General features: G+C 36.9%; 2 protein-coding genes across 5 annotated transcripts in view; one reads left to right on the top strand and one right to left on the bottom strand.

The window, feature by feature from the left end:
- Positions 1-15938, bottom strand: part of LOC125658681 (uncharacterized) — a 59998-nt gene extending 44060 nt beyond the window's left edge. For all 4 annotated transcript variants that reach the window (XM_056148653.1, XM_056148654.1, XM_056148656.1 and 1 more), the window contains exons 1-2: positions 15840-15938; positions 1440-1541 (exon numbers count right to left, since the gene is read on the bottom strand). In XM_056148653.1, the coding sequence (XP_056004628.1) occupies positions 1440-1485 (46 nt within the window). In that variant the 5' untranslated portion in view covers positions 1486-1541; positions 15840-15938. The remainder of the gene's footprint in view (positions 1-1439; positions 1542-15839) is intronic.
- A 4622-nt stretch (positions 15939-20560) lies between these two features.
- LOC130050469 (uncharacterized) lies at positions 20561-21863 on the top strand. Its single transcript, XM_056150652.1, has 3 exons — positions 20561-21004; positions 21116-21366; positions 21596-21863. Exons 1-3 carry the CDS (start codon positions 20561-20563, stop codon positions 21861-21863), a joined length of 963 nt encoding a protein of 320 aa, XP_056006627.1.
- The last annotated feature ends 443 nt before the right edge of the window (positions 21864-22306 follow it).

Genomic DNA, 22306 nt, shown 5'->3' with positions numbered 1-22306 from the left:
TACTTTTAGATCTGTATTCTTTATAGGACTTTTAAGATTGGTCACTTCTCGTTACATGCACATGTATCTTCACTTTTTCATTCATACTAAAATAACTTTAAAATATGCAGGTCATCATAGATTATGCCAGCAAAGCAAGGTCTGTCTTTACCAGCTGATATTGACGATCAGCGGTGTTTCTCTATATGAAGAGAGAAACACCGTGGATCATCACTGTTGTCTGGCGAAAGTGAAATAAGTCATGTACATTGGAAAAACGTTAATTGTTTATTTCCTAATTTCCCAATCGTGATATTGATATGACGGCGAGAGCTGTCGCGCCGATATAAGAAAGAAGTGGAGACAAGGGTGTTAGATCATGAGAGATAGCCAAAGGGTGACGACCATTGCCCCAATAACATTGCAAAAAGAGGTAGAGAGAGGATATATTTTCAAAATTTGTGACGGCGATCTTTGTCCATTAGAGTAGCACTGCAACGACGGTCTGTGTTCATTGTTCAAGCTACACATAGACAGCTGTACATGTATTTAATTAAATGTTTGAACTGGGGATACATCGATGCAAGGTGAAGATAACGAACAGTAATCAATCTCAAATCTCCTATAAGCAATACAAAATAGATAGTTGAGTAAACACGGACCCCTGGACACACCAGAGGTGGGATCCTAGGAGGAGTAAGCATCCCCTGTTGACCGGTCACACCCGCCGTGAGCCCGATATCCCGATCAGTTAAACGGAGATATCCGTAGTCAAAATGCAATGTGTAAAATAGGTGTGTACTGTCTCGCTACTATGCAGTTCTACTGTAAGTTTAGATATGCTATATGTTGTGATCCACAAATGAACACCTGTTTCTAAACGTAACTATGGTAAATGATAGGATATGCAAAAGGAGTCTGTGACGTATTTGGTTTTTCCAATAATTAAAACGGAACAAAAAAGTCATTGAATAGATTTTAGCAACACCTGCTGTGACACGGGACCTCGGTTTTTGCGGTTTCAGAAGGACCGCCCCATTTAGTCGGCTCTTACAACAAGCATGGGGGTACTGAGGACCTATTCTTACCCGGATCCACACGGGAATCAAATACATGTAGATAACAATGAATTATAAAAGATAATCCCTCTTCTTTACACGGGTTGAAACGATGAGACTTTTAAATTTCGACCGGATTATCTAGAAAGCGTTTGCAGTTTACTTTTTTGTCCGAGTCTCCGTTGTTGCTATGACGTAACAATGGTGGGCAGAGTTTAATGTTACGACTTTTAGTGAAATTGCTAAATCTACAGTTCGTGAAATCAAGCCCCAACCGGTACGCGCTTCATGACCGCTTTCATGCCTGGTGATCTCGTCGGTATCTGATATAAAATGCAGAATGGCTGCAGGAAATTAGCTTCATCATCGGTTATTTGTGATCTGAAGAACATCATAACCAACCTCCTGGTCCCACCCAGTCACTAGCGATTTGATCAGAAGTCGTCATATTTCCATTTCAGAATATTTTCTAAGTAGGCGAAGAAAAGCATCTGTGGTCATAACCTACAATGCAGAAATATGAAAGTTAAATAACGTACATGTATTACCGACTTCAAGATAGTAATGTCACGCTGGACATCACTTGTTGTACGGACCGCGACACACTTAGTCCGTGCCGACCAGCTATCTTCAATCAGGGATAGTATCAGAGTATCATATTTACCCTGTGTTGTGCATGAATCTTTATACCGTATGATTTACTGGTCATAGTATTGCAGATTTGTAAATCGAGAAATCATTCAGGTACATAAATTGCGCATGATCATATAATTTGCATATACAACATTGTACAAGTGTATGGGATTGGAGAGAGAGAGAGAGAGAGAGAGAGAGATTCAAACGATGGTCTGGTTGGCTGATATGTTATTTACTTCTCACTTTTCAATAAAGAACTGCGATGTATATGTATAGGCCTATGTAGAATATGGAATAGAATTTTAAAAAAAAAGATCTCCCAGCATAAATAAACTGCTCCATCTTATCATAATTCAAAGTTTCTGTCCAGAAATACTTCATGCCTTACACGCAAAGTGCTTGACTGTAAATTTATACAAGTTGGCATTGCCATTAGAAATATATAATCGATGAAATTTTTCATATTCAATGTTTATGAATTTCTTTTACTCTACTCTACCACTTCTTAGAAAAAATAGATATAAAATCCGCGATCATTATGTCATTTCATAAGAAGGGCATGCAGCAACACAAAATGTAATAACGACGCAAAATGTAATAAACTATTATAATCTTCATTTACTTCAGGTTATGCTAATTTGGCGCTCAATAGATCAATAGATCTTGTATATCTATTACAATTTGCGTTATTACATTCTGCGTTAATTAAACTCGATCGGAAATTGTACTAATGCAAAATGTGACAATTGAGTTTATCATATTCTGCGTCGTTATCAGGCACATAGAATCTAGGGGAGGGGACAAGGGGGCATGTCCCCCACCTTTATTAACAATTTTTTATTCCTTATTTTGTAATGCAAGTAAAAGATATTTTGGGTGACCCCCCCCCCCCCCCCACCTGACCCCAGCTTGAAATTTGATATAATAGCAAAAACCGCCTACCACTACCATCAATTAAGAAAATGACGATTGGGTATTTAAAAAATATGAGGCACTAATAGTCGAGGGCTCTAACCACCCCATTCCACCCCCAACCTCCAACAATTGAAGAAAATGAAGTGTGGGGGTATTGAAGAATTCAAAGTAAAAGGTTCTTTTACTCACTCTCCCCTCCAGGGCCGTAAATTGACCTTCAATTTGGAGGAGGCAGGAAATTAGGCGGGGGTCTGGGGGCCGCCCAGGCCCCCAGACGCTGAGCACATTTTGTGCACACTGAACACGTTTCGTGCAAAATCCTTGATTCTAGGGCCTTCTAAGATGTTACTTGACTAACTCATTCTAAAAGAAAGATTTGGAATGCTTTTTAAGGGAGGTATCATGTTCTTAGTTATTGGAAACAACATAAATTCTAATGAACTTTAAATTTTAATTTTTTTTGGCTCAAAAGTTGGAGGAGGCAGCTGCCTCCTCCGCCTCCATGTAATTTACGGCCCTGCCCTCCCACGAATTAGGACTTTGAACATCGGACAAAACATCTTGGTTTATGTGGGCTTTTTGTTTCGTTTTATTGTTGTTGTTGTTGTTCATCTTTTTTTATGCCCCGAGATCGAAGATCGGGGACATATTGTTTTTGTCCTGTCTGTCATTCTGTCTGAAATTTCAACCTTTGAACAGTAAGTGCTACAACTTTGATATTTCAAATTTCCCCGAGGGTCTACAGCCCAGTAGCTAAGTACTTAGTTACTAGCTTGAAAATACGGATGTATATTTAATTGCTGTGATAAAATTTAGAAATTCATTTCAAAATTAAGGATTATCTCCTGCATGCATAGCTCTTATCCTTAGACGAATTTGACTCCAGTTTTTGGCACTCTGTTTCCCCCCCCCCCCCTAAAATAGCTCTTACAAGTTTATTATTTCGGATTTCAAAAAACAATTTCGATTCAGCATCACTGAAGAGACATTATTTGTCGAAATGCGCATCAGGTGCATCAAAATTGGTACCGTATAAGTTTTACAACACGAGTACTTTTTGAAAACTTTAACCTTGCCAATAACTTTTGAACAGTAAGTGATAAAGCTTTCATATTCCACATGAGTATTCCTTGTGACAAGACCTTTCCATGGGTACCAACATCTTTGACTCTGTGATCTTGACCTTGGAGTTTGACCTACTTTTTGAAAACTTTAACCTTGCTAGTAACTTTTGAACAGTAAGTGCTAGAGCTTTGATATTTCACATAAGTTAATTTTTTCTTTTATATCCAAATCTAATTAATGATTATTTTCACTTTCCTTGACATAAAAGAAAAATTCCCCCTATTTCCCATGGTATAAGCCAAAACTTATCCGGCCGTTTGTACACAATAAACTATAGCGTATTCTTACTATCATCGGTATTCTCTTATCTTTTTGTGCAGCTAACGGTATTCGGAAACCTCGTTTCGGTTTTATTTTTGGTTGGTTTTTTTTTCGTTCTAAAAACAGTGGGCCGCGACAGAAATATATCAACATCACACCTTCTGTTCGCTGTTGGTGGTGATGTTAAAACGATGCAATGGAGTGGCGTAAAGAAATGATTGCGCACCAATTAGTGATGCATTTAATCCAAGAATCATCAGTAGATTTAGAACGACCGTTCTTTTCAGTTGTTAGTTCATTATTGTTGCTCTTTCAATAGGATTTTTTCCCCCAGCAAAGTGCATTAATATTTTTTTCAAAAATGCCGCCGACTGTATTATCCGTCTTGTTCATCTATTATAATCGGTGATATGACATTTTAAAAAAAAAATGGTTTCTTTGCTCAGCGAAGTGCATTTTTTTCCCCAAAATGTTGCCGGTGAATTGCAAACCTTATACATCTCTTATGATCGGTGATATGACTTACCAAACGGTTTCTAAGCGAGATTTTTGTATTTCATTTTCTATCACTGAAGTTTAATGTTTTATATTTAAAAAATAAATACATCCAAAATATCATTCAAAATACAAGGCGGGGTAATGGGACCCGGAGTCCTGTGCACAAGCAACAATGTGCTTAATTGATCAAAATATAGGGCTCATGGCGGGTGTGACTGGTCGACAGGGGTTGCTTATTCCTAGGCGTCTGATTCAACCTTTGATATGTACACGACTCCGTGTTTTCCCAACTTTTGATTTTGTATTCCTATTAGGGTTATGAAATTGATCACTATTCGTTATCTTCACTTTTTCACATGTGCAAAATTAAGACCACATAGCTATTTTTGTAGATTGAATAAATTGTAGCTATTTTGCTGTCGTTAATTTTGTTGATGCTTAGGAAATAATGTACATCGAGCTTTTCCTAGATGGTTTGCACAGAGCTCTAGGAATTGAATTTAAAATTTTAAGTAAGATCATACACAATATTAAAGATAAGTAAATGCCTGAGGTTTAACTACAAGTTCTTGCAATGAGAAATTGTTTAGTTGTGTTAGTCATGTCAATTGTTAAAAGAAGTTGTAGGAGAGAAACAAATAGCATAAACCAAAGAATTATTAAGTTATGTATGAAGTTCTTCAAACATGTTCTTGTGCTAGAATATTAAAGGTCATAGAAGACGGTTTTTAACAATATCTTTTCTCTCCATAATTATCAACTTTGTTTCTTATACTCCTCATAAAAATGCTTTCTTAAGATTAATAACGATATTATAATAATAATGATAATATCCTTTATAAATACAGGATTGCACAATTAGTTGTATAAACTAGTTTACGTTGGGGTCCTGTCTATAACATATATACATATCGAGAACATATATCACAAAGAATGGAAATATCACAATTTACATATATATACATACAGATAAGAACTAAATGAAAAGAGACAATAAACAATATTAACTCTAAGAAATCGAAGTGCAGAGATACCCGGAATATAGAATCGTTACCCGACTATCGTTCCTGATTCCCGAATTTGTGACGTCATAAGAGACCACAATCAGATTTGCAAATCGAAACAAAAGCACACGCATAGACGATTTATTTGCAACTGAAACAGTTTTTGAATGAGGAACCATAGTTTATTAAACAAGGATATCACTTTGAACTCATAATTAATGCAAATGCCAGCCACATCGACGACTTTTCATCAGAGGACGAACAAGAAGATCGATCAAGATCCTATTATTTCGAATTGGTTGAAATAATACTGACTCAATGGTGAATGATAAATGCATGATAATTTTCAGAGTATATTCTCTGATGACATTAAGAGAAATATAGATAATGTTACCTGTAATATTTTAACCGTATACAGACGCACAGCATCGCGTAGTTTTTTGTGTTTTTTTCAAAAGAGGGGGGGGGGGTCGAGTTGAAGACTGAATGACAAAAAGGGCACCCCCTCATCCTCCTTTGGTTCTACGAGTACATGCTTAAATTCCACCCTGACTCGGATATATTTTACAGACAGATCAGAATTGCCTTTGCACACATTGTGAGTGCCGTATTTTGGATTTATTTTCATTAGGAGTTTTACATGTACATATAGTGTACAGTTAAATATGATAAAAATATAAATTGCTACTTACCTTCTTTTACAATAAAATTTGCGACATTGGGGCCTATATGAAGAATATTTTACTATCACTTTACTCAACATTTAACTTTTTTAAAATTCTGTCTTCATTAGGAAATCAACGTGCTATTTGTGCTTCATTAGAAAAAAATCACACACCCCCCCCCCCCCCCCCCCAACTCTTGCATGACCGTAGTTTATTTCACCTAACATATAAACTTGTGATTTAGATCGCTTCACAATTTTCTTTAGACATTTTTTTCAAACAGAAAGAAGGTGGGGATTATCTGATAATGCAACTTTCAACCTAATGGCAAATAATTATAGGTTATAGACTTTGTATGGGAAAATATGACGACCGAGTTTTTTGGCGCGTAGACGGACCGAGCTTGCGAGGTCCGTTCGCGACAATAAACGAGGTCGTCATATTTCCCATACAAAGTGTATAACCTTTTTATTATATACTTTCAATTTCATTTAGAAACTAACAATAATTTTATTTTTAACAATAACTTTATCGTTTAACTGAGTAAAAGATGAAAAACACGAAAAATTGAAAATTAACGGCGTAGAAATTGATTGTGACGTAATGTTTGCGGGCCGGAATGTTTCCGGGCATATATCGTGTGATATATGCCCGCAAACTTTTAAAGAAAAAAGAAGAGATGAAATTGAAAGTATATAATAAAACTCCAAATTACTCGCCCTTGATTACAGGTGGCGCACGATCCGTTAACGTCAATCGGAACTCCTCGAATGTCTCGCGCACTCAACATAGATCTCGGATGCACAGGTGCTTGTGGACAGGACTTCCGGTACCCCCCTTCTTTATTTTTAAATGTTCAATTCTTGGGTATTTCGGACGTATTTTTGATAAAATATGTAACTTCAGAGTTTATCTATTTCAATGGAATACACAAATCTCGCATAGAAACCGTTTTTAAAAATGTCATATCACCGATCATAATATATGAACAACGTGTGCAACTCAGCAAGCGACATGTTGAAAAAATCTACACCTCGCTGAGAAATCCTATCGAAAAAACACCAATAATGCATATACCAACTAAAAAGAACGGTCATTCTAAATCTACTGATGATTCGTGGATTAAATGCATCGCTATTTGGTGCGCAATAACTACTTCACACTGCTCAATTTCATCGTTTTAACCTCGACACTTCTCATTTCTGACTACAACGAACGGAAGTTGTAATGCTGGAATATTTCTGTCGCAGCCAACTATTTTTAGAACGAGAAAACCCGGGACGAGGTCTTCCGAACTTATGGCGAGTGAATTTTTTCGAAAGTATGGTTTATTTGGATTTTAGAGTAATTGACGCAATTAAAAGGGTGACCGATCCAGAAATCAGGTGGGACACATCGACTGATGTTATTTATAACCGGGTACTGCTGTCTTTTTCACGCAACATAGCACCGGAGCAGATTTTGCCGAAATCGCGTTGCATTCATGTCGCTTCGCTCGCTACGCTCGCGAAGCTCAGTGGTAGTATTTATGCCCATTTCTCATATATTTCTACTTTATTGATAAAATTGCGACTCCTGTGCTCAAATGCGAGAAATCGCTGAAAGGTGGACGTACGTTGACATAATTTTGGGATAGCCTTTTTTCATTGGTCGATAGAATTAAAAATAGTAAATATTATAATTAGCAGTAAATATGTTCTAGTGAGCGAGGTAATAGATCTTGAACATTATTCTATTAATATATACTTTATTTATTTTTTTAAACGTTAAACATGATAACTTCACTTATTCATGCATTCGTTTCTGTTGAAAGTAAATTTCATAACGTAATAAGAAAATTCACACACACATGCACGCGCGCCTACACGTGGGTAATACTCTCAAACGTACACAGTAACATTTATACATCCATGCAAATGTCCTGTCCTGCTTATCTGTAAATTTTCAGTGTTGTCACAATGGGTGACAAAACGTGGGTTGGAGTCGAAGCGGGGCGGGGGGGTCATGAACATTTCCAATGTTATTTGGTAATGTGATAGATTACTAAATTTCCCGTGCCAGCCTGTCCCGAAACCACACAATTGTGCCGAGTTTTATTGTTTGCAGGACTGCAACTAACCCTGCATTCAGTGCCCCCCCCCCCCCCCCCCCCCCGGCACAAGCGTCAGTGGGTACATTGGCAAGGGAATTCTCATTTGCATAATAATGTCAACTTCCGTCCCTAGATCAGGATTTATCGCATTTTGAGGAGCAGTAGACGATAGTTGATGCTTGATTATATCTGATCAATGGACATTATTTCGAGTTTTCCATAACGATGCGACAGATAAGATATTGAGAGAGTTGTTGCTAGACGGTAGGGTTCTAATTATTGTATTATATCGAACTATTCGCCGAAATTTTCAAGCGATGCAGCTGGTAAAACGAAAACCAAGATGGCGGCGTGGTATACCTTGTCAATATTATGTTTACAGGAAGACAATTTTTTTTATTATAGATATTTAAAACGTCGAGTGCCTGTAATGCCATCGTATTACATCCGAGATCTATGTCGAGTGCGCGAGACATTCGAGGAGTTCCGATTGCCGTTAACGTCCAAGGCGTTTCTAACCTCAAGTTTAAGAGAGCTTCGGAAGGACACGTTTAGATTAGAAAGTTGTTGAATATTTCGTAACGATGGCGGATTACGGTTCGTAGGACCTCACTGTGCTTAGAGACGAACTTAGAAAACGCATTGCAAGACTCTCTGGGCGGAAAGGAAAGCACGTTGAGAGTTTCAGCTGCAACCGAATTTTCTCTGTCACATCGATTAAATAAAGACATTCGATACACATTGAACGTTTTTTATTATAAACTACTTCGTGATTAAGTTTACATGCTTAACAGTAGTTTAGGTTGAATATATAATATACAATACATCATAATTCTTTATAAGTTGTTGAATTGCATATGTTTAAAACAATAAGATGCGGACACCCCCCCCCTCTCTCTCTCTCTCTCTCGATCGAGGATTAAGAATATCAATTATTAAATATATCCATATATCCCTGAATTTCTATTATTAAGCTGTTAAAATGTGTAGTAATAGTGAATGTATATGTATAACTTCTCTTTATGAAATAAAATTCACGATAGAGAAGGCAGTCATGTATACAGAGTACATATATCATACCCCTTAAGTGATACAAGTTAAAACACGCAAATAAACTGTTAACTGTGAAATCGAAGTTACAAGTGAATATTGAAAAACGTAATGCAATGATTTTTAAAAAATAAAAACCACAATGAACAATAGGCATATGTGTGGCTTTTATTATAAACACAACAATGTATATATGACAGTGAAATTTGTATTAACTTCACTTGGATTTTATAGCTTTATGAATTTGCATTTAATTTTGATAAAAGTAGATATGATTAAAATTTCATTTCTAAAAAAATTCAGAAATATCTTAATCTCTGGAGATGCATTTTTCTTCTGGTTTGCGCCAACAGTTAAAATAGGCTAGGACTGGTATTCATTTCTTTGACGTATTGGACTGCACTTCCGTGGGTCAGTTGATAAACATGACATAAGAACATAACTATGATAATGCAAACTTTGATAAGTTATGAAAGTTTGACAATTTCATCCCATATTTTGATTAATTTCATACGTATTGACTATATTGAAGAATCCAGACTCGTTTTCCCTGAAATTCATAACCAAATTAACAATGAAAGTAAAGTGATGAAATTAATTTACAATTCAGTCATCAAAAACGAAAACAAGACCTAGGGATATCACTGCCTTACAGTTACAGTCTGATTATAGCCACCCCTCCATTACAGTCGCGTCGTCGTACCGAGTGACGGCGGAGGTGGGGGGGGGGGGGGTTGCTGTTAGCAATCGCGTTCATTCATATTTTGACGACCTTGGTTAACTCAAAATTAATTTTTAAATGACATCTGTAATATGTTTTTGTACCATACTTCGTATATTGATGACTCAAATTTCCTCTGTTCGATTATAGATCTAGAGGGGGGGGGGGGGTGGGGGGGGGGAGGGGGGGATTGAGAGTCATAGAATTATATGATCATTGATGACTGTATCACTATGGATAGATAAAATTTCAGCATAAAACATTCATGCAGAATATTACGATCTACAGAGCAAATGTTTAACACCCCCCCCCCCCCGTAAATACTTTCTGCAACAAAGTCGTCATCTGATATCTGTGAAGTCGGACTGAACTGAAGACTGAAGTTTATAGCGCACGACTCTGAGTGGAACTTAAACGATCGTTGTCGCTGTCACATATGATGACAATGAACCAATTGGATTTTTTAAAAGCTTCATATCTCGGGAATTCTACCCCCGCTCCCTATTTGCACAACGAAAACCTTACAATCTCTCATAAATCTTGTATACACCGGAAGTCAACAAGGACGTAAACGAGTCTTGCGCCACCTATGTTTGAAATAGGGGAAACAACTGACAAATATTCGCAATTATAAAGTTGGATCTGTTCATCTTCAATTTACTTACTTATATATTTAAAGAGAAAATTCTGATCAGAAGAGCTTCATATGACTATTTCATTGTTAGATTTCATTTCTAGATCATGTAAATACTAATAAATTATGAACATGTGTACTACCGTCATTATATAGTCAATGTTTTCCAGGATTTTCTCGTCTTCGCCGTGCTTGCAGTTGGTCCGAAGTCGAAAATAGTTGGAACTGTATCTGGTCGAAGATTTAATTTCATATATCCATTACTTTTTGCCAAAGCAAAGTGTATACGATAACAAAACTGATCCTCATCAAACCCCTATTAATCGCGTAAAATGATTGTCACACAACTTCGAGTTCCGTGTTCTCGGTGTAAATTTCACACCCAAGTCTTTCTAAACGTTGGATCCTTTAGACAAAAATATATTGAAATGCCTGACTTGCCACATTAAAGTTGAATGTTAAACCCGCTGTTGTTAGTGTAAAACTTATACAGTACCAATTTTATATAACAAATACACTTTTGTGTCAAGCTGGTCTCTTTTGACGTCATCAAGCAAGGGAGATAAGTCATCTTACTATTTTGATACTTCACACTACAATAACATTTGACGGTCTGTAGCGTCTGTTACCTTACGATTTTTTTCTGAATGACTTATTTACATATGTTAAGTAAGTAAAGAAGACCACATTTTTGTGCAAAACAATTTCTTTCGAAATCGTCTCCTATGACCTTTAATGTAGTGATATATTTTGACAAAAATAAGGAATTTTAAGAGTAAACAATATGTTGAAATAGTAAAATACAATCCAGACAAGGTGTTAACTTACCAATGTCTATATAAAGGTAGACATAAATAATTGCGCGTTGATTGTTATACAGACAACATATGTTTATGCGTTAGTTTATTACTTTGAGTGTACTTCTCTATTTTATTTTGGAATAATTCTCAATCCCAGATGCATCTGGTGCAAATCTACATAAAATCAACTCCCATCAGTACTTTCTGTACTTTGATTAATGTTTACCATGTTAAACTATGATATTCGTTATGATCAGCAAAAATTTGAATGTCAGTTGTCAAGTTACAAGTGAGATACAGCACTCACATATTCTTTGTGATATAAATATGGTTCGTGACATGTTTTGGTTTACATATAGATTGCTTAATAGAAAATAGCATGTTTAAAACAAAATGAGATTTGTCAAATTCTAGAAACTACCAAAATGAACTTGTAAATTGAAAAATCTGCTTTAAACAAAATTTTTACTAGTATATTTAACCTAGTATGTAAACAAAAACATGACACGAGCCTTGTTTATATTACAAAATATCTATCTCTCTGGTAACTCGACATCTGACATCCAAATTTTTGCTGACTATATATTAGAAATACCTTAGTTAAGCATTGTAAACATTAAAAATGGAAAAATAAAATTTGAGAATTTTCAGCTCAAATCGTATCCATGTCCCTTTAGGTATCACACCGGTAATTGTCCAATCAAAATGAATATAGTCAATTTCAGTTACATATCTTTAAAATAATATTTTTCCATGCGCGAATTTTCTCATTTTCTCTTCTTCTTTTCTCTTAATTTTTGTACCCTTGATTAGGAAATATTATGTAATTTGTAGAAATAACCAAATATATACAAAGGAACTGTTTGATGTTGGTAGCTAAGGCTACCTCCATGAAGTGCACTCAGACTGTTTAATTTACAAACGTGAAAAACACATGGATTTGAGGTTAGTCTTGTTTGTGGGTAATTTTTTCCCCGAAACTGCCGAGTGGGGTATTGTTTTTCCGGTGTCGGCAGACGAGATAGGTAACATAGAACATTTCCGACTGCGTTATTCGGCATCAATTCTTCAAATTGATTTTTGAGTGCTAAGCTTATGCACAGGCACTTAGTAGGGGCAATCCAGATAACGGAAGTCGTCCGGCTAGAGTCCTCTAGCGAACAATCATTGCCTGACGTCACGGCATAACTAATGTGATATTGTCCTGTCTTCGATAGGCTACTGTGCGAACAACATGAACAATAAAAACTAACACCACAAGTTCCGGTTCTTGATACCTTGCATAAAAAGAAATATATTACATTTTTATTAGTGTTTATAACGAGGAAAAATTATCAAACAATCGCAAATACATGATAAACAATCTACCGATTACATTGTAAACATTCCATAAATATTGTCTGACGTCATACTACCAGAAGGGAATTTGGGCCATCTCATTCATGTAATAAAAGTGTTTCATGATGCATGTAAAAATTGTTCAAGGAGGAAAACAATAATTACTTCATATGTATAACTAAAAATTCCGTTTCTTGTGCTGATAACTCGTAAAAATAATTAAACAATCGTATGTGCATCGTAAACAATGAAACACAAGAATTACATAACAGATGAGAAGTCGAGTGGTCAAACATTGGACGATCTCATTCATCAAATAAGGGAGGTTTTGTGATCCCTGCGTTTAAAAAACTTCAAAATAAGAAAACGGTCCACTTCTTATATGAAAGTTTTACTTATTTATGCACCGTTCTTTTCTTATATAAGATTAAAAATTCAATTTCTTATAACGTTACCCAAATGAAAAATGTTAATATTTGAACTCAAAATAATGTTATATACGAGAAAACAGTGAAAATGTAAGCACTTCAACGTAGTTAACAGTTTCTACATTGTTTCCCATCCATATCTGTACTTTCTTTGTAGAAAATGTATCAATTAATTGTGTGAAAATAAAGAATAATGCATGAACTTCTTCTCCTGTTGTTTTTCCTCATTAACATTACAAACATAATTTATGAAGTGAGCTTAGTGCTTTTTCGACCTTGTTTCCCATCCATATCTGTACTTTCTTAATTTGTAGAAAATGTATCAATTAATTGTGTGAAAATAAAGAATAATGCATGAACTTCTTCTCCTGTTGTTTTTCCTCATTAACATTACAAACATAATTTATGAAGTCAGCTTAGTGCTTTTTCAGTACTTTGATTAATGATTTTTATTTACCTCTACAGTAATATATAGTGAAAATAATTACCGGTGTGATACCTTTAAATTAGTTGTAAATAGCCTTATTGTTTGTGTTCGCCAAGCTTACCCTATCTTCAAATTCAGATCTTTGTTCGGAATCGATGAATTGTAACTCTCAGAGAATACAGAGAATTGAAAAATGTATTAACTCATTTAAGTGCACTGGTGGGAAATCATGTACATTTGAACAGCTGTTAAGGAGGTGTCCTACACCAGAGAAATTCGAAATGAATGAAAAGTGGGGGGTATGTACAACAATATTTTGAAATTGAAAACTTTCAAATTTACTTTATTTAGTAAAAAAAATACAGTTTTAGTAGAAATCAATCTGAGAAAAATAATAAAACCCTGCAGAACTCAAACACGCGATCTACAGTTCAGCAGTCGACGTGCTATCCTACTGAGCTAGGCGAGAATTTATTAAATGAATAGACAAATTTTGCTGATAATCATATTTTCATCCAAGTAAAAGGAAGTCAGCCATCATGGCGATATAGAGTACCTCCTTAAATACTCTGTATTTGAAATGGAACATGATCTAGTTGTCACACAAGTTGGCTTTTTTTATGAATAAACCAAACCTGACCAGATACAGTGGTTCACTCAGCAGGGTCGTCATGTTCTGTTTCTGATGAGCCATTTGGCTCAAGGATAATAAAGAACTTGAACTTAAAACTTAACGCGGAACATTCATTTTGGGTCACAAGGATAACTAATATGTGAGTCCCGAGCTCGTTTAAAAATTAGACCATTATCCATTTTCCCCGAATTTGTGTATTAATTAGAACCCACTGATAAGTAAGTAAGTAAATTTTATTTAAAGTCGGCACTGCGTACAATTAACAACAAATAACATGAGCTCTACAGAGCTCTTAAACCGACTATCACAGACAAAATAAAACACAAATATCACAAGGTAAGCAGAACGCCTGAGGATTACAAAATCAAAGCGCTTGCGTTAAAATTTTAACTTTGTGTACTGTTTATTTTATTTCTTTTAATAGGTGGGCGGGAAATTGAAGACAAAGCTGAGAGTAAGACGATGACTGTCGTAGGACGCTAAGTGTGAAGTAGACTGCCGCTGATTACGAAGGCCTCGACCAATCAGCGGCCAGGAAACCTCGCTAATCGGGAGGTTACATAAGGGGATTAAATCTGGAAGTGCCCACAGGATCTAAGTTAATTGGGGTGACCAAGGGGAAACAAAAGATCATTAAAAATGTCATCCACATAACAGTTACAAAATCATAAAACCAAATTCAGTCGTCCCACATAAAAACAGTTATGTGCATAACTTACACACACACACACACACACACACACACATATATATATATATATATATATATATATATATATATATATATCACATAACATTTATTTCTCTACAGGCTGTTTCGTAAGGTGATAGTTTCCCATCACTCGTCAGGGGAAAAATGACATCTAATGAAAAACATCTACATGACTGAGTACATGTTACACAGAAACATACTGGATAGTTGCACACATGATTTAGTAAATAGAAATTTACGGGAATGACTGCAAGTACTGACAAAGTAACTTGTAAGATTTATCCCACTATATATATATATATATATATATATATACAAATGTATATATATGTGTGTGTGTGTGTGTGTGTGTGTGTGTGTGTGTGTGTGTGTGTGTGTGAAAACTGGCTTATTTCTCTCATTTTTGCTAGTTCAGGGTAGTTTATCGAAAACGAAAGTAGGTTTTTAGTACATTTATACGATAATTACTAATCAAATAAGATTCTTTTTTAATCTTTTTAACTTACGACTTTGCGTCACATATGAAACAATATTAAAGGTGCAAGCAATAACTCTGGCGCAATCACTTCGGAGTTAACTGGCAATATTTGTTAATTTATAAGTATAGATTTTCAAAAATACATGTATATACAAATATTTTCACTGCACAACCCTTTCTACCTTTATCAAAGAAAACAATCTATCGTTTACATATAAACAATCTAATTAAAATTAGATCCTTTATATATATAACATATAAATATATAAACAACCGTATCAGAGAAATTTATCATCTCGTATTGTCGTATATTGATCATTGTCATAATCAAAATATTTATGATTTACAGAAATTATCTACGAGAATTACTTGTTTTCTACTTACATGTACAGTGCACTTCCGTATGTCGAATTCAAATGACAGTTCTCGGAACCAATCGGAACACGCTCGGCCTTCGGTTACGGCCGAGTTGTTACGATTGTTCTCGGAACTATTGAATGCATTAAATAACTACGGAAGCCGATAGGTGCCAGGGTATAGAATTAATATTCATTTAACTGGCGGCCGCCACTTATTAACTGGCGACCGCCACTTACTAATTCGCGGTCGCCACTTATTATCTGGCGACCGCCACTTATTAATTCGCGGTCGCCACTTATTATCTGGCGGCCGCCAAATAAATTAACTGGCGGCCGCACTTTTAAATATATGTGGCGGCTGCCACTTAATTTATGCGACAGCCGCCATTTAATTTATGTTGCGGTCGCCAGTTATTCAACCAATCCCCTCTCTCTCCCTCATTCTCTCTGTAGAAATGAAAGAGGTGCAATCCCTGTAATCTCCCTCTCCAATACTTAGTAATTTATATGTGATATACCATTAAGAGCATTGTTGTTTTTCGATTGTGCTGTTAATTTACAAAGTTATATAAATGTTCACGATATCAAATGTCTACAGATTCGCGCAAGAGGAAATCTTCATATATACTTAATATACCAACGTATCAGGCACGTACAACCAGGGGACTGACCCTCCACTGTTTGACAACGTTCATTTTCTGATATTTTCATATGCAAACTAAGTTATTTTCACATGTGAAATAAGATTAATAGGCGGATTGGCCCCCACCTCACTCTTTTGGTGGAGGTAATGAATGGTAAAAATGTAATAATGAATGAACTGATGATTTGAATGACGAACGCAGCCACCTCTAATTTAGGAGTACGAAGTTTGGGCAAAAGAAAATATTTCAGGTTCCTTTTCTGCTTGCCAACAATTGTAGAAGGCAATTTCTCCCCCGACTGACCCTACACTTCCAAAAATGATGCTACGTGTTTACGTACTATTTCAAATCTTTCCAAAATAATTACTCGGCAATATGAATTAAATTGTTTTTGAAATTGGCAGCCGCCACTTAATCTAACTGGCGACCGCCAGATAAATTAAGTGACGGGCGCCAGTTAAATTAAGTGACAGCCGCCACATAAATGAATATTAATTCTACACACTGGCACCTATCGGCTTCCGTAGATAACGGTTAAAGGGAAAGGCAACCCAAAAGATTTTTACATGATAAATGATAGGATTAATCATATGATAAAGATTTGTCGTACAATTCTGTTGATATAGGGCCTAGATATGCTTCAGTACTAATTTAAAAACGTCAAAAATTGACATTCCCGCGATCTATAGAGGCTGCCATGATGTGCAACTCTTTTGTATTCAAGACCACAAAAATCAATAATTTTGACGGCACACCGTCTTTTCCGGTTTTGATGAGATTCTAATATCATCCACAGGTAAATAGTCCAAAATAAGTCCTTTAAAAAAAATGCCCTCACTGGTTATTATAACAGAACTTATAATAACCAGTGGACTATGGTACTTTTTAAAAAAAAGGGGCTTATTTTGAATTATTTCGGACTTTATGGGTATGCAAGATGTTGTTGACATGCATTAGAAATATTTTCAACAAAAAATTAATTAAATCAACTCATGTAGCTTATTCGAAAGGGGGGGGGGGGGGGGCTGAACCCAATCACTTGCGAGATCATCAAAAATGTGAATGTGGTAGATCTTATGAATACATACATGTAGGTTGGTGTCTTCCTGGCAAGCAGTTAATTACACTAATGTGAAGGGGAGATGTGAAAAAAGGTTATTTTTCGAAATTCTCGACTCAACCAAGTCATTTGGAAAAAAAACAAGAGGCCCATGGGCCACATCGCTCACCTGAGTCACCTTGGTCCATATCTGAAGACTTTCCACATATATTTGCATGTAAAACCTTAGTCCCTATTATGGCCCAAACTACCCTTTGCAAACTTGAATGTACACTATGTCAGAAAGCTTTCATGTAAATGTCAACTTCTTTGGCCCAATGGTTCTTGAGAAGAAGATTTTTAAAGCTTTTTCCTATATTTGTATGTAAAACTTTGACACCCCCCCCCCCCCACTTGTGGCCCCATCCTACCCCCAGGGGCCATGATTTGAACAAACTTGAATCTGCACTATGTCAGAAAGTTTTCTTGTAAATATCAGCTTTTCTGACTCAGTGGTTATTGAGAAAAAGATTTTAACTATATATTTGTATGTAAAACTTTGACCCCCCCTTGTGGCCCCATCCTACCCCCGGGGGCCATGATTTGAACAAACTTGAATCTGCACTATGTCAGAAAGTTTTCATGTAAAAATCAGCTTTTCTGGCTTAGTGGTTCTTGAGAAGAAGATTTTTCCTATATATTTGCATGTAAAACTTTGATCCCCTATTGTGGCCCCATCCAACCCCCGGAGCCCATGATTTGAACAAACTTGAATCTGCATTATGTCAGGAAGCTTTCATGTAAATCTCAGCTTTTCTGGCTTAGTGGTTCTTGAGAAGAAGATTTTTAAAGTTTTTCCATATATATTTGTATGTAAAACTTTCATCTCCCCTTGTGGCCCCATCCTACCCCCGTGGGCCATGATTTGAACAAACTTGAATCTGCACTATGTCAGAAAGTTTTTATGTAAAAATCAGCTTTTCTGACTCAGTGGTTCTTGAGAAGAAGATTTTTCCTATATATTTGTATGTAAAACTTTGATCCCCTATTGTGGCCCCATCCAACCCCAGGGGCCCATGATTTGAACAAACTTGAATCTGCATTATGTCAGGAAGTTTTCATGTAAATCTCAGCTTTTTTGGCTTAGTGGTTCTTGAAAAGAAGATTTTTAAAGTTTTTCCCTATATATTTGTATGTAAAAATTTGATCCCCCCTTGTGGCCCCATCCTACCACCGGGGGCCATGATTTGAACAAACTTGAATCTGCAATATGTCAGGAAGCTTTCAGGTAAATTTCAGTTCTTCTGGCCCAGTGGTTCTTGAGAAGAAAATTTTTAAATGACCCCACCCTATTTTTGCGATTATCTCCCCTTTGAAAGGGACATGGCCCTTCATTTGAACAAACTTGAAAGCCCTTCAGCCAAGGATGCTTTTGGCCATGTTTGGTTGAAATTGGCCCAGTGGTTCTGGAGAAGAAATCGAAAATGTGAAAAGTTTAACAGACAGACAGACTGACGACGGACAAAAAGCGATCAGAAAAGCTAAAAACTATGTAAACTGTGGATCCATCATTTACGTAATGACAAGTTGAGGTTCGAGACATTTGTATGAAGAACGTGTACTGTCTGCCTTGTCTGCGACTCGACTGAACGTCTTCTTTTCTCAATTTCTTCTTACGAAAGAACAGACTCAAATCTAACGGCTCCAAACTTAACTGTTCGTGACTTGACATGTTTACAGTACTGCTGATGAAATAAACCGGAATACATGGTGTGACGTCATAAATTAAACTCCAATGGCCACTCTCTTAGCGGCGGGTAATTTAAAATACATGATAAATTAATATTGATTTAATTGTTAAGCAAGGATGTTTGTAGTTAAAGACTGTCAATTACGATATCAGTAAGTGATACTTTAATCATAAAAGCAACTATGTGGTTAGGGTTGCCTTTCCCTTTTATTACAGTGCAGTGAGATATTTTTTAACCAGATTCAAGTGTTTGTCAGAAAAGTTTGCAGAGAAACAGGATGACATTGAAATGGATTCCCGATATTTCAAGTGGACAGTATCCCCGACACTATTTTGCATGAAGAAAGAATGGACAAAGCTTGGACAGAACTTGGACAAATTCGGAATGCCTCAGGAGGTTTTAGATATGGACAATTGGCACAAATCATGTTGACCATTTTGACCATCTTTCATTCAAACGTGGAATGTGAAAGAATTTTCAGCATTGTGACAAAAAACCAAAACCAAATACAGACCCAATATGAGCAGCTCAACTCTTAATTAATGCAGCCTCAGATCACAACTTAGTAGTGGCTAAGCTGAAGACCAAATTGAAAGCCTACAAAGTCCAAGCAGGTCAAACATCCCACAAATACAATGTTCACAGCCTCAAGGAAAAGGAGACAACTGGAACTAAGAAACAAATTCAGTGTACTTCCCCAACTAAATGAAGAAACAGTTGAAGAACACTGGTGTGGCCTGAGAGATGTCTGGCAGACAACATGCGAGAAAGCTCTTGGAAAAAATTCGAGAAGGCATAAACAATGGTTAACACCTAGAACTTGGACTCTGATCGCAGAACGGAAAGACCTGGGAAAAAAACAAGATTAATTAGACCCAGGATGAAGATCACAGACACGACATTTAGGCACACTACTGAGAAGTCAACCGTCAAGTTAAAAGAAGTGCGCGACAGGATAAAAAGAAAGTCATTCATGAGCTCACAGAGGCAGAAACAGCAGCAGGACTGAGATTCTACGAGATAACGAGAACACTTTCTGAAAACACTGGCAATTCCACACGTCCAGTCAAAGACACCCAATCCCAGGAGAAACAGAACAGAGAGTAAGGTGGGAAACCACTTCAAAGAGACACTGAACAGACCAGTACCAATCCCCCAGATATTCCACCACCAACCCAGCTTTTAGACATCAATACTGGCCAGCCAAGACGGACGTAACCAAAACTATTACGTCCCTCAAGTTGGGCAAAGGTGCGGGTCCCGAAGAATACCACCTGAAGCACTGAAAGCAGACATCCAAACGTAAACAGAGATGTTGCATCCCCTCCTACACAAGATCTGGGAGCAAGAAACAGTGCCAGAAGTCTGGAAGAAAGGACACCTTGTGAAGCTGCCGAAAAAAGGAGATCCCTCACCATGCAACAACTGGAGGGGCATTATGCTGTTATCCATTCCAGGGAAGGTGCTAGCCAGGATCATGTTGGGGAGACTAAAGACTGCCCTCGACAACACTCTGCGTGAAGAACAGGCAGGCTTCCATCAAGATAGATCCTGCACCGACCACATTGCAACAATGGGAATAATCATAGAGCAGTCTATGGAGTGGCAGACCCCCCTGTATGCAGTTTTAATTCATTTCCAGAAAGCATTTGACAGTGTTGACAGGGATATCTTCTGGAGACTCATGCATACTACGGCTTCCCATACAAATGTCTCCATCATCCAACAACTTTATGAAGATACCACACGCCAGGTCGTACATGATGGAAAGCTGACGGAACCTTTCTCTGTAGGAACCGGTGTTCGTCAAGGTTGCTTACTCTCGCCAACAATATTCCTGATAGTAATTGACTGGGTAATGCGGTAGTCCACAGCAGACCAGAAGACAGGAATCCAGTGGATCTTCACTAAACAGTTGGAGAACCTGGACTTTGCTGATGACATCAGTATTCTTTCCCACAAGCAGCAAGATGCCCAAGGGAAGTTGTGCCGTGTTGCTGATGAAACAGGAAAGACAGGCCTCCAGATCAACACAAAAACGACAGAGGTGATGAGACTTGGACCCACTACGACTTGGACAGGAAGACATCAAGGAAACAGACAAGTTTGTCGATCTCGGTAATGTGGTTAGCAAAAATGTCGGGACAGACGAGCACATAAAGAGTCGCATCAACAAAGCCCGACATGCCTTTCTTGTCCTCAAACCAATCTGAAATTCCTCTGCCCTTTTAATCCACAACAAAATCAGATTTTTTAACACCAATGTAAAATATGTCCTTCTTTATGGCTATGAAACTTGGCGAACAACGAAAACAAACACCCAAAAGCTCCAGACATTCATCAACAGATGTCTCCGACGCCTCATTAACATCAGATGGCCGGATGTTATTCCAAATTCAGAACTCTGGAATAAGACCAAGCAAGTTCCAATATACCTGAAAATCAGAAAACGGAAATGTACTGGATTGGCCACACTTTTCGAAAGTCCTCGTCAAACGTCACCAGACAAGCCCTTGAATGGAACCCGCATGGCAAAACACAGTACGAAGACCCAGACAGATCTGGCGCAGAAGCGTAAACGAAGAAGTGAAGGCTGCTCGAATGACATGGGCTGAGCTAAAGAGGATTGCCAGAACCGTGTACGTTGGGGGAGTGTGGTTGCGGCCCTATGTTCCCCAGGGAACCCAGAGGATTAAGTGCAGTGGAGTAAGTACTGTATAAAACAACTTGTTGAGATTTTTCACCGTTGTCACAGATACCTGCATTTCAATTTCAAAAATGGAGAGATCAACAAATATTAATCAACCTGTTAATTCTAAATTTCTTAATAAGCGTAGTTTCTGCAAGAAAAATCCAGAACTATGTTCTTTCAACCCCTCTTGGTTTAAACCATACGCATGGTTATATGGTAAAGAGGTATCTATATCAAAATACTATATATTTTTAATCTACTCTCTGATATTTTAAAAGGAAACAAATCTTAACGTATTACATGTATTGAAATCATCGGTTCATATACATTACGCGATATTTGTGAAAATAATATATATTGTAAGAC

The sequence above is a fragment of the Ostrea edulis genome, chromosome 9 (assembly GCF_947568905.1).
Source record: "Ostrea edulis chromosome 9, xbOstEdul1.1, whole genome shotgun sequence".
Lineage (NCBI taxonomy): Eukaryota > Metazoa > Mollusca > Bivalvia > Ostreida > Ostreidae > Ostrea > Ostrea edulis.
This window is presented reverse-complemented; position numbering and strand designations above follow the sequence as displayed.

Coding starts and splice junctions, on each gene's coding strand:
- LOC130050469 (XM_056150652.1), top strand. CDS start 20,561: ATGTTGCATCCCCTCCTACACAAGATCTGGGAGCAAGAAACAGTGCCA. Junction 21,005..21,115: donor AAGATACCACACGCCAGGTC/GTACATGATGGA, acceptor GTAATGCGGTAG/TCCACAGCAGACCAGAAGAC. Junction 21,367..21,595: donor AGACAAGTTTGTCGATCTCG/GTAATGTGGTTA, acceptor ATTCATCAACAG/ATGTCTCCGACGCCTCATTA.